Source organism: Mixophyes fleayi, chromosome 5 (assembly GCF_038048845.1).
Source record: "Mixophyes fleayi isolate aMixFle1 chromosome 5, aMixFle1.hap1, whole genome shotgun sequence".
NCBI classification, from domain to species: Eukaryota; Metazoa; Chordata; class Amphibia; order Anura; family Limnodynastidae; genus Mixophyes; species Mixophyes fleayi.
In genome coordinates this window covers 81,243,486-81,257,091 of record NC_134406.1, presented here as the reverse complement: position 1 = coordinate 81,257,091, position 13,606 = coordinate 81,243,486, and the positions used below count along the sequence as shown (strand labels likewise).

Below are 13,606 nucleotides of genomic sequence, written 5' to 3'. Positions count from 1 at the left end.
CAGAGATTTAACTCTGGAATTAAATTTTAGTGATCACAGAACTGGGTGTATAATAGTGAGAGTGAGATATAATTTTGGCTGATTTTAAGCAGTTTTAGAAAGTCAAGGTAGTTTAGTTTTGAACAACCCTTTCGCACACACGTCCCACATCGTCAGGTGATGCTTGTCGTGACACAAAGTTTTATTTATTACAGAAGTGATGTATATCTAAAAAACAGTTCTTTCCATTATTTTTACTGTCCAAAAGAATCACCTGACGCTCAGCATGATGAACCTGGGCAGCTGCTGTTGCCACTTGATCTTCAAGATCAGCAAGTTCTATCTCTGTAGTTACACTGTTGATTTTGCGTGCAGAATCTTCTATTTCTTCAAGTTGACCTTCTAAGCCATACACAGTACCAGCTGTGAGATATACCTGCAAGAGTTGGCACAAAACCTCTGAAAAAATGTAATACTGAGCAATCATTTGTTGCTGCGTTCTAGTGCTAAATTAATATAAATGCACAAAACAAAGGATACTTATCTACTAACTAAACACAAAGGAAACTCCATATTCTATTTGAAAATACCAGCACTTTACATACTGTTACAAGTGCACTGGAGATAATGTGATGTTATTTCCTACTAATATGGAGTTTATTTACCAACATGACAATTAACCTTTACATTATGCTTCCTCCACTTTTAGAAAATACAACCACTGTAATAAATGATGCATGTTATTTAAGTCTGATGTGCTAGGAAAAGTGTCTTTTAAAGTATCTCAGCTTAAGTATTATGCAAACTGCATTAAAACATGCTCATTAATGTCAGTTTAATTTATTTTATTAATCCCATACTCATTTTTTTTTCTGAAAGCTTCTGAAAACTACAAATTATTGCTCCCTCAACACCAACTGCTTATTCAAATTGTTCTTCTATGTATTAAGCAATTTATTAGCTTATGATTTATTTACTTACAGCTTACATAATGTAACAAATCATGGATAAAGTAGCATTTAAATACAGTTTACAGAGGCTAATTAAGTGCAGCGAAGAATTAATTACCTTAAGGTTGATTAAGCATTTAGATAGATATAAGGAAATATAAAACAGACGAGGAAGCAAGTATTTAGTGACCTGAGGACTTTTCTTCATATCACTTTTCTAAAGTATTTAATGCTGTCTTTTACTTCACTATATAAAAAACACCCCATCCCTATAGCAAGGTTATCTTTTTATTATATGTGTAAATATACATTTTATATTCTAACTGCAATAAACGTATGCTTCCGCACAATTAGGATATAGAGGATATATATCACCATTACTCTTGTTTACTCTCCTTGATCAGCATTTTCCAAAATTGTTATTTATTGGTAAACTACCATTAATAATCAGTGTTGTTTAGTATACATTACATTTACCTCTAGTTAAAACATATTTCCTATAATGTATAGACATAACTTAAAAGATATAATATAAACATTAAATATGTTTTATGATAGCCTTCCTTCCTTTTATGATAGCCTTCCTGGACATTTTTATTTTGTTGCAATAAATTTTAAATTGTATCACACCAGATGTTTCCTTGGTTTCATCCCTTCATTTTATGTGCTGAGAGGACATACAGGGTAGCCATCGTTTCTGGGAGGTGATTCATTGGATCATAGACATCTGTGTGAAGTGCATGACCGAGTTTTTTTTCGTAAGTATTTACCCTTAAGTGGTTTTCTCTAAAAATCAACGGAACTTTTGGATTTCTGTTATGGACATACACCATGGTCTATATTAATGCTGTTTGGTGACGGTTATGAACTGCATTTGTGTTTACCATCCACACAACGTTTGTTGTATGCTTTTTTTACATATCTGAGCTATGTTGAAGAATGGATTTACATAGAACGGAAAAATACGATTGCCCGAATAAGGTGAAATACTTGTATATATTTATTGAGTGAAAAAGAGAGCGTCAATGTATGTGACAATTTTTTCTATATATGTTGTATTGTTGTGAAGTTTAGTGGCAATCACAGTCACATATTTAAGCTGCATATCTGAGTGGAGCGCCTAAGTAAACTTTTATTTTGTTGTGAATTTTACTAGATAACTCAGTTGTTTAATGTTTCAATGCTATTACAATGTTGTGTAAAGCAATGGTTAGATGGAAAATTTGTTTATTGCTGTTCTAAAGACAATTGCAGCTATATTTGCTGCATGTTCAATTCAATAATGTCTGAAAGGCAACTCTGCAGTAAAATTTATAAAGAATAAAGAATAGGATCAGATAATAGTAATATGGTGAAGATCGAAAAAATAAAAGCACATTCTCTCTTAGAAAAAAATAGTATTCATAGTATAAAAAACACCGTAAAATAATATGTGCAAATATTCAATATGGGAAAATTGCTAATTTTGTACAATTAAAGACTTACTTTTTACTTAGAAATCTGTGCCTCTCTATATACTTTTATGTGTTTTTTTTATTTCTGGATATACTGTTGTGAGCAGTATCTAAATTATCTCTTGGTGTGGTCTGTTTTCTGGTCAAAAGTAATATCTACAAATATACACATCCAAAAGCGCGTTCTGCAATAAGCAAAGCATATACATTAAAGAGAAATCTACCTTTTAATTTAAAATGATAACCTATAGCATATATCTGTGCATTTTTTTGTTTGGTAATACTTTAGAATTTCATTTTAGAATTGTAATGATTAAATGGATTATGTTATATGTAACGGCTTAATATTTTTTATTATACTGTATATTACTTTATATTATACAATATTGTGTTTAATAATATAATTCCATGTTATTTACATGATCATAGGTTTTTGAAGAACTAAGGTGATCCAACACTTCCTGCTGTTCAGTAATGTTTAGTGCTGGTATAATGATCCCTGCATAAAGATCTATTCTAAAATATATTAACAAATATTTATTGACAACAGTTTGCCTCCTAACTCTTTTACCTCCTCCTCTCCCACCCTCTTGCCATTTCTACAGCTTGTACATGTGAGATGATGTAAGGCACAATCAATTGGATAATTGGATAACACATTCAAAGTAAACAAATAATGATATGATTTACATTACAGGGACAGTTCTGTACTTTCTGCAAGTTTCTATGACATAAATATACTGAAATTATACAGGTAAGATTGTCACTATAATTTTGCATCCTTGCTGCTCAGTAAATGATAAGAAATAAGTTATTCAATTATTTTTCAACTTTAAAAAAGTTATAGGCCTAATACAGCCAGGTGTTATTAAGGGATCCGCAGTGTGCCCAAGATCACCCAATGTTCACATTAAATGCCCTTTCCTATAATAGAAAGAATTAATGACCCCCAATTTCTGAACACTTCCAGCACATTTTGGAAGAACATCAGCACAATGCCTTAAAAGCACCATGTGTATGAGGCCATACATTAATCTGACATTAGTGGGTCCCTTTTATGTTATCTATTATTCTTTCACCACTGTTTGTTATAAAATATCAAACTGAGCATCACATAATCTGTGTTATCCCTACCCCTCTTCTGCACATACCCAATGACCAGGCCGTAGTTATGCATCATATATGTGAGGGGAATAGGTACCATCTCCTGGGGAAGATGGCAACGAGCAGCAGCTATAAGTTACTTGAATGCAGGGGTTTTGGTTTAACTGGCCTCAACTAGTTTTATTAGCATAATCAAAGTAAACAAAACGTAAATAAAAACCTTGCCTTTCCGGCACTTACTTAAACACTAGTGGAGGCTCTCTCTTCTGTGCAGGACCTTATGTCCCACACACACAAATCAAACACGTATTATTGTAGTAGTTAGGAGTTAGATCCAATACACAAGTGGTAATACTTATCTATATTACTCACAGGTACTGCTCTGCCTCTGGTTTTGATAACAAACATACATTTGCACTTATCTGGAGCCCTATGGTCACTGTCTCAGCAGAGTGGAAGAGGGGGTTGTCTATTAACTCCCCTATGCTGGTTCCCACGTTGCTGCTGGCCAAAGCAGGTTCAATAACCCCAGGAAAAAATAATGGACAACTTCAGATTATGAAACAATAAAACAGTCTAATAAGTCCATTAATCACACCTCAACACGTTTTGTTTCTGGCTGAAACTTCATCAGAAGGAACAGAACCATGTTGTTGCCTGGATTAAATGATGCGCACCGCCATTTTGCACATGCGCAGTGACGACCTCAGACTTCTGCGCATGCATGGATTCGTGATCCTCACAATTATAGTCAAATTCACAAAAACTTTTTGTGAATGAAATTTAAAAAATAGCACAGTTTTGCTTTAATTCAAGGAATTTTGTGAATTTGTTGGAAGAACATAAGTTAAAATTTGTCTGTTATTAAAAGTAAATTTTTAAAAAAAGCTTAATTTCTCAAGTAACGAATAACTTTAAAAAGAAAGATTTACAACAAAATCACTATGATTCTCATAAAATAAAAGCCATAGCCTTTTTTAAGATGGCTTTTAGAATCTTATGACTAAGGAGGTAACACATTTAGAAAACATTCATGAAATTCAGGTTAATCAAACATGTTTGCTTGCTGCGGCAAATTTTGTGAATTCTGCCTAATGAGTTTTTAAATTTTAAAAAAGTATGCTGATATTTGTAAACTTTTTAAGCTCTCAGTACATGGGCGGATCCAGTTGTTTGGCTTTGGATTTTCAGGACTGACTATTTTGTTATATGCTTCAGTGTAGTTGCGCTATACAATATATAGATCGTTAAATAAGCCCTTTAAAACGAAAACAGAACACAGGAGAGACATTAATAAAAACTGACATCCAATAGTGTGTCAAGACTTTATGGGGGTAATTCAGTTCAGCGCAAAGTGTCCGAGATATTTCGCTGCATATATTTTTACAGAAATATATGCTCATTTTTCCTCTAGCCCCATAGAGGTGTGATGAAAACTAGGCATATATTTTTCCTGGAAACATTGTGGCTAATTGAATTCCCCCCTATGTCTTCTATTCAAAGTGGCTCAGAGTGATAGGCCTGGAACATATTAAATTGACTGATGGGCGGGGTGGGGGCTTGGGTCGCTTTAAACAACTATGCAAGCAGGAGGTATATTGGATGCATCAGATAAATGCTTTACCCCATTTGCCCAATGGAGTCAAATATTATATTGTGACCAATATAGAGGTTTTAACTTCTGCAGAATCCTATCAGTAAGTTGTGTGATTGTGCCTATATAGCTAACGCCTTTGTCTCCTCCTAATGTGGTTAGGACATACTCACTGGATGTTAAAAAGAAGGAACAACAGAATACTCTCATTGCATCCATTTATTCCTCAGATAAGCTGTTATTACTTCTATAATTGGCACCGATTTTTATATTTTCATTTGTTTGAATTGAATTACACTATGCGTGGTGCTCCTTTTTCTTTATGTCTTGGATTGTAGGTGTGACACTTGCAGACAGGTGTCATCTGACTTGGGAGCTGCCTACTGCAAATTTAAGTACATATTTCGTGTGGATATTATCACGAGTTGAGCACATCTAGCACCTGAATAGGTTATAACATTTTGGATATATATATATATATATATATATATATATATATATATATATATATCAGGTGCTAGATGTGCTCAACCCGTGATAATATCCACACGAAATATGTTCTTAAATTCACAGTAGGCAGCTCCCAAGGCAGATGACACCTGTCTGCAAGTGTCACACCTGCAATCCAAGACATATACTTATGTGTATATATATATATATATATATATATATATATATATATATATATATACATAAGTAATGTGACGTAAATGTGTATGAGCTATATGTTTTGTCTTTGCAATGTGTGAAGCTGATTTGTACCATGTAATGTATGTAATGTAATGTATGTAATAAAGTCAAATCCCGATTTTAAAAACTGTTAAGGAACCCAGAACTGGTAAAAAAAAATCTGTGAAAGTCTAAACTTAAATTAAAATGAATGCCCCCTATTTTTGTGTTGTTAGAAAAAAAGATATTTTACTTTCAGTTGTTCTCCAATTTAAATAGTCCTGTTATTAGGTATTAGTGTCACTTTAATACACTTTACCTATCTTGTCCATAGCTTGTTACATTACAAAGTTTTCCAAATACATGCATTATCTTGTGTATAGGAACAGGAATACAATTTGCGCAATAAGGTAGATTTATTTATAAATGTATTTTTTTTAAAGCAATGATCAATTTCAACATTAAGTCACAGAAAGAAGACAAGGCCACGTCATTCATTAGAAGAGCATTTTGACATGGGTTCTTCCTAATCCAGTTCTATTTTAAAGAGCTCAGATCGAATATTAGAACCACTTGATTATGCTTCTTGATCAGTACTGAAGCCTGAAAGCCTCAGTTAGAAAGGAAAAGTTAAGAATCCTGTAAAGTGTCTCACTGGCATCAGAAAACTAGAAATACTAGACTGCGAACTAATTACTGTACACTGTTCTAACTCTACCTTAATGACCAAACGACATATACCTAGTAATATGTATGTTTTCCTTAAACAGCCATTAGGCCTAAAGCTCCTAAATAATAACATTCGCAGCTGTTATAATTAAGAACATTCAAGGCATATACACAGATATGTGCATTATATATAAGTAAAAGTTCATATACCTGGGATTAGCAGAGTGAATAATTTAAGTAGAAGCATTAATATATTTTTTTATGCAGGTAAGCATGGACATTGTGAAATCATGTGATAATGCATAAGTCATGGGATATTCGTAGGAACCACTTATTTGACCCCCCCCCCCCCTATCCCTTAACACACACAGAAGCACTATGGTTGGTTTCATAGCCCTGGACAAAAACTCCAACAGTGTGGTACTGCAGATTGCTGTTTCTGATTGGACCTGCTGCCCACACCCTTATCTGTAGCCACTTTAAACTGCATGTGTAATTTTGTTGTGATGGAGTGCCGACTGAACATTTCAAAGTCACATTTTGTGCACCACACTAATTTAACTAATCAAATATGCAACATGTAGCACGTTTCAGTTAATTATGCATGTTAATCGCAATGTAAACATAAATTTAAAACTGTAGGCATGGAACTGAGACAGCTCACTATCTCAATTTTTAATATAACCTGCCTTGTTCCATGTGGCAAATAGAGTACAGCCTGGTGGTAGTCACAAAAATGACTACAGAAAATCCGACATCACTTTCTCCGATAGGAAAGAAGCGCTTTGTGTGCAATGTTTAGTCTACATTGTAGACGCGGAGCTGACTTAAATGACCAGCTTAATAAGAAGAATGGGCAGGTCGCACTTTAACATGACATTCTTTTTAAACGCCGGACTGTTCATTAGCTGAAATTGTTTACAGCAGTTATTCGTTATCAGCTGAAGGTAGGAATCCTCAAATTCGCACTTCTCCTATCGGAGAAAGTGCTGTCGGATTTTACGTAGTCGTTTAATGGTACCCAACCCATACAGCCAGAGTGATTTCTGAGCTTGTGACAGCACAGCTTAGTAGAAGAGAATTGTATAGATTGTAACATATGCGTTGAACAGCAGCATCTCTGTAGTGAAAATTAGGGGTGTGCACCGGCCACTTTTGGTGTTTTGGGTTCTGATTAGCTTGAGGTTTTGGGTTCTGATTTGTTTTGCCAAAACACCCCACAAAAGGATTTGGTTCTGATTTTGGGTTTTGTGTTCTGATTTTTTTTTAAAAAAGCATAAAAAGTGCTATAATCCATTTTTTTTTTCACTCCTACACTATTATTTACCTCAATAACATTCATTTCCACTAATTTCCAGTCTATTCTGAACACCTCACACCTCACAATATTGTTTTTAGTCCAAAAGGTTGCACCGAGGTAGCTGGATGTCTAAGCTAAGCGACACAAGTGGGCGGCCCAAACACGTGGCCCATCGTAGGTGGCTGTGTAGGCTTGAATGGCCTATTGCTGCTCCTCCATCCTCTGCAGCATATAGAGGGTGGAGTTCAAGCGCGTCACTACCTCTTGTTTTAGTTGATGGCAGGGCAGGTTCATGCTTTTTTGATGTAGCAGGAACAGTGAACGTAGTTTAATATCTGATACTAATATTTCTGAACTGCAGGAACAGTGAACGTAGTTTAATATCTGATACTAATATTTCTGCACTGCAGGAACAGTGTACGTACTTTAATATCTGATACTTATATTTCTGCACTGCAGGAACAGTGAACGTAGTTTAATATCTGATACTAATATTTCTGCACTGCAGGAACAGTGAACATAGTTTAATATCTGATACTAATATTCCTGGACTGCCTATTGAAGTGTAATCTCGATGGGATTTGGTACCGGGGACACAATACCTCCATCAACCCTCTAAATTCCACTGCACAGATGGCGGACACCGGACGCACGTCTAACACCAACATAGCTGTTACGGCCGCAGTTATCCGCTTTGCCATAGGATGACTACTGTGGTACTACGTGCTCATGGCAAACGACTGTTGGACGGTCAACTGTTTTGTTAAAGACGTAGCGTTCTTACGACTTCCCCTCTGGGAAGATGACCGACTACCAGCAGCAACAGCAGCAGCGGCAGTAGTAGGCGTACCGCTGCAGGATTCCTCGGATGAATCCTGGATTGAAGAGGACTCAGTCATGCCGGTGACATGGCCTGCAGGACTATATCTGATGGAGATCGTAGAGGAAGTTGACGAGGAGGGTGTTGGTGGTGTGTATACAACAGGACCAAGGGATTTAGGTGTCCCTGGACTGCTGACGGTCCTAGCCACAAGTCTTGAACTAAATACTGAATTATGAATGTTCTTCAGGTGACGTATAAGGGAGGATGTCCCTAGGTGGCCAAGATCATTACCCCTGCTTATTTGAGCTTTACATAAGGTACATATGGCCATACATTTGTTGTCCGGATTGGGATAAAAATAACTCCAGACCGAAGAGGCGGATTTTTTGGTCTTCTGACCAGGCACGACGATGGGCTTTTTCATCCCGTGGACAACAACTGTTTCACCCCCTGGTGCCTCATTTAAGATAACCACATCAGCATCCTCCTCGTCAAGTTCCTCCTCAGCGCCAGCTACATCAATATCCTCCTCCCGGTGTACAACATTGACACCTTCATTAACCAAATCTGTAACTGGACTGTGGGTGATCCTTCCAGCATATGCAGAGGGCGTGCTGCAAATGGTGGAAGGAGCCACCTCTTCCCGTACAGTGATGGGAAGGTCAGGCTTCACAACCACCAACACCCTTGGACTCGCCTTGGGGATTTGTGATGCCATCTCTTTAGAAGGCAGAGTTGTTTGCTGTGTTGTTGATTACAGCTTAAGTCTCTTAAATTTTTTAGAGGGGGGGAGGAGGAGGGCTTAGATCCTTGGGTGAAGCTGAACCACTAGTCATGAACACGGGCCAGGGCCTAAGCCATTTCTTGCCACTCCGTTTCGTAAATGGCATATTGGCAAGTTTACGTTTCTCCTCAGATCATTTCAATTTTCTTTTTTTGCTAATTTTAGTGAACTTTGGCTTTTTGGATTTTACATGCCCTCTACTAGGAGATTGGGCATCGCCCTTGGCAGACGACGTTGATGGCATTTCATCATCTATGTCATGACTAGTGGCAGCAGCTTCAGCATTAGGAGGAAGTGGGTCTTGATCTTTCCCTACTTTATCCTCCAAATTTTTGTACTCCATTATAGTTAAATCTCTGTTACTAATATTTCTGGACTGCAAGAACAGTGAACGTATTTTAATTTAGCAGTACTAATATTTCTGGACTGCAAGAACAGTGAACGTATTTTAATTTTGCAGTACTAATATTTCTGGACTGCAAGAACAGTGAACGTATTTTAATTTTGCAGTACTAATATTTCTGGACTGCAAGAACAGTGAACGTAGGTAAATATTGCAGTACTAATATTTCTGGACTGCAAGAACAGTGAACTTAGGTAAATATTGCAGTACTAATATTTCTGGACTGCAAGAACAGTGAACGTATTTTAATTTAGCAGTACTAATATTTCTGGACTGCAAGAACAGTGAACATAGGTATTGCAGTACTAATATTTCTGGACTGCAAGAATATATTGCACTAGAATTTTTTTATACTTTTTAAATTATTGCTTTATATTTTTTAAAAATTATTTTTGTATAATTTTTTTTAATTTTTTTTTTACATTTTTTTATGATTTTTTAATAATTATAAAATTACTATGGACTTAGCAGAACAAAGCACAGGACAAAAGCACCACTGGACTCAGCAGGACAGAGCACTGGCCAAAGCACCACTGGACTCAGCAGGCCAGAGCACAGGACAAAAGCACCACTGGACTCAGCAGGACAGAGCACAGGAGAAAAGCACCACTGGACTCAATAGGACAGAGCACTGGCCAAAGCACCACTGGACTCAGCAGTATAAAGCACCACTGGACTGATCACAGGAGCACAGGAGCACAGAACCACCCTCTTCCCTGATCTCAGCCCAAATGAAGATGGCGCCGCAAGCGGGGAATTTATGGCATCCGAGTCTCGCGAGATCCGACGCGAGACTTGGATGTCATAGCCTCGTTTTGGTTTCATTTAGCAGCCGGTAATATCCGAACAGTGCTCGGATCCCGTCGGATCCGCACTGTTCGGGTGGGCTCGGATTAGCGGAATCCGAGCCCGCTCATCACTAGTGAAAATAAGTATGTCGCAAGGCGATTTGGCTCCCTGCTGTAGGTAAGAGATAGTTACTGGGGGAAACCTCATTATTAGCTATGTCGATGGCAGATTAGATTAACAGGGGGTTTCGATTTATCATATTGTTTTCTTCCTGATGATATGTCCCACTTGGGTAAACATGACATTTATTAATTTTAATGGGTTTTCTTTCCACAAATGTTTCATAATGCATTCATATTTAATATTTGTTTGCCAGGTGTTGTTTTTTGTTTGTTTTTTTGTTATGAAAGGCCTTGATCTTACTTGCCAACTTAATCTGACTCCCCTCCAGGAGATACCTATAAATTAATAAAATTATTTATGCATGCTGGAAAGTATTTCTGCAATCTATACTAAATAATTATCACCCCTGCAAATATACCGCTAAAAATGCTGACTTTGCACATTCCAGTTGCCGAGGTGCGCTATGGGATAGCACACATGACCGAGGGACAAGTTATGAGGCTCACATTTTTGATATTTGTGCTGTAAATCATAAATATCTGAACTGGTCTGATTCTCATCCACAGGACTGACGTGATTTAAATCCATTGTTTTGCTAAAGTACTGTCACATTTGTCCTGTATCAGACTTGCAAAAGGCCCAAAAAGATATAACAGTTTACATAGCCCTGCCCTGAGTAAATATTCGGATGGTCCATCGACAGTAAGCAAAAAAAACCTAAAACACATAATTTAAAGAGTGGTTACCTAGTTTGGGAGTAACATTTAAGAAATACATTTAAATAAAGTTATATATTGGATTTGCAAAGAAATGTCACTGTCAATTTTATGCTCAAGCTTTAGGGACTGTAGACAGGCTAAAAAAAAAGTTGGCAGAATAGGTGCAAAGTTATGTGGTCTAATGAATCATTTATAGCGGTATATTTACTAAATTGCGGTTTTGAAAAAGTGGAGATGTTGCCTATAGCACCCAATCAGATTCTAGCTGTCATTCTGTAAAATGTACTAAGTCAATGATAGCTAGAATCTGATTGGTTGCTATAGGCAACAGCACCACTTTTACAAACTCGCAGTTTAGTAAATATACCCCATAGACTTAGAGCATAAGACTTGAAAAAGTCTCTACAAAATGGAACAAAATATGTGATTTTCATAATCTCTGTCAGTTTATTTGTTTTTTGTGGCCAGCAACTGTCTGATGAACGTGGACTTAAACTTTTGTATGGCACTAATTGAAATGTGCCAAGACTTTTTACTTACAGATCTGTGGGATTCAAGAAAGGAGCTTAATTAATTGTATCACTCTAATCAAACTAATCAACTCTTTGTCACGTTTGTAGTACTGGAGTAGCTACTGACTGGTATTGACACAACTAGATTGAGAGGCGCGGAGTCTAACGCACCTCCTGTATTCACCAGGGACCCCCGCAGGGAGGTATGGTTTTGGCTGCGTAAGGTGCGCAGGTCGCGGTTCACCCAACTAGTCACCACTGCAATTGAGTGTACACAGGATGGCAGAATAGCCAGTGCAAGACGGCCGAAGCGAGGTACGAGGGGAAATTACAGAAGAATGTTCAGAGTAAGTCGAGGTCAGGAACTGCTGGACAATGAGGTACTGAATCACAAAGTCAAGGAGTGGTCAAGAAACAAGCCAAATGATAGCAACAAACAGGAACAAGGAGAAGGACACTGGAACATTGGAGACTGGAGAACCAATACTGTGGCACCAGATTGATGGGTGGAGGTGCCTGATTTACCCTAACATGGCACCTGATTGATAGAGGAAGATTTCAACGGACAGATGCACCTGACCTTTGACAAGCCGGGGAAGAGAAGCGTCCTGTTGCCTAGCAACGAGACGCGAACCTACTGCGTATGCGCTCGCCGGGAAACCCGGAAATGCGTCCCATTGCTAGGCAATGGGATGTGATTCAGCACCGAGACAGGCGTCCGCCCTCGGCACGTATGCACAGTGCGGGGACGGCGCCTGACACTCTTATTATTGCATACAGATCCTGGAGACTGGGTCTACATCAAATTACATCAAAGAAAGTCTTCTTCAGATCCGAGGAGGACTGGACCATACCAAGTGCTCCTGAATACCAACAGAGCAGTAAAGTTCTGAATGTCCATGAAAAGTGTAGTAGGCCACACTAAAAACAGTGTGACAGTATGTAAGAGTGTATTCACCTAAAAACTGTGATCTGGGCAATCAGCAAGCTTGAAAATGTCTCCCATGTATCGTGATCATATTTGCTATCTTCTGGTAATATTAGTTTTATGGACAATATTTTTCAACTTTCCATAGACTTCCATAGACTTTAGCTGGACAAAATATTGGATTTGTGTTCATGTTTGCAATCATTCTGTAGGTGGCATACTAATGTCCCCTAGTCATTTTACAATGACAGCCTACTGACATGCCTTCTACAAGGAAAACAAGTTGGCATTTTTAAGGATATTGATATACCAACAGCAAATATTAATAAAAAATATATTTAAGGGGTTTTGATTTTGGCACATTGGGTAAGCACTAAGCTATTTTTACCCATGGAGTAATGGCCTACCACTGGTTATCCTTAGACTGATCAGAAAGTTATTTGTGATACATGAGAAACATTATTTTTCCCTGAGAATGAGGTTTATCAACATTAATAAGGTTTATGATACTTAAATCCAGTTAATGGTTGATACTATGCAATTGGTGAAATGCAATTGTTATGTGGGCTAAATTTACTTTTTGCTTTATCCAATATCAGTTTGAGCTATTTGAAATCAGAACTGTTATTAATTTGGAAAATTCTGGAAAACAGGGGAGGAACCTGTACACCATGGGTAAGGAGTGGCACACCTTTATTGCTGATCATCATGATGATTTTAAGGACATCTGGATCATACCGAACACATTATGAAAGCTGATGCCTCATTACTCGCAGACAACTCTTGAGTTCTGGGGTTTGCAGCCC

General features: G+C 37.4%; 1 protein-coding gene across 2 annotated transcripts in view; it reads right to left on the bottom strand.

Annotated features, from left to right (window-relative positions):
* Positions 1-13,606, bottom strand: part of MYRIP (myosin VIIA and Rab interacting protein) — a 359,094-nt gene that overhangs the window by 18,207 nt on the left and 327,281 nt on the right. For both annotated transcript variants that reach the window (XM_075212459.1, XM_075212460.1), the window contains one exon: positions 254-415. In XM_075212459.1, the coding sequence (XP_075068560.1) occupies positions 254-415 (162 nt within the window). The remainder of the gene's footprint in view (positions 1-253; positions 416-13,606) is intronic.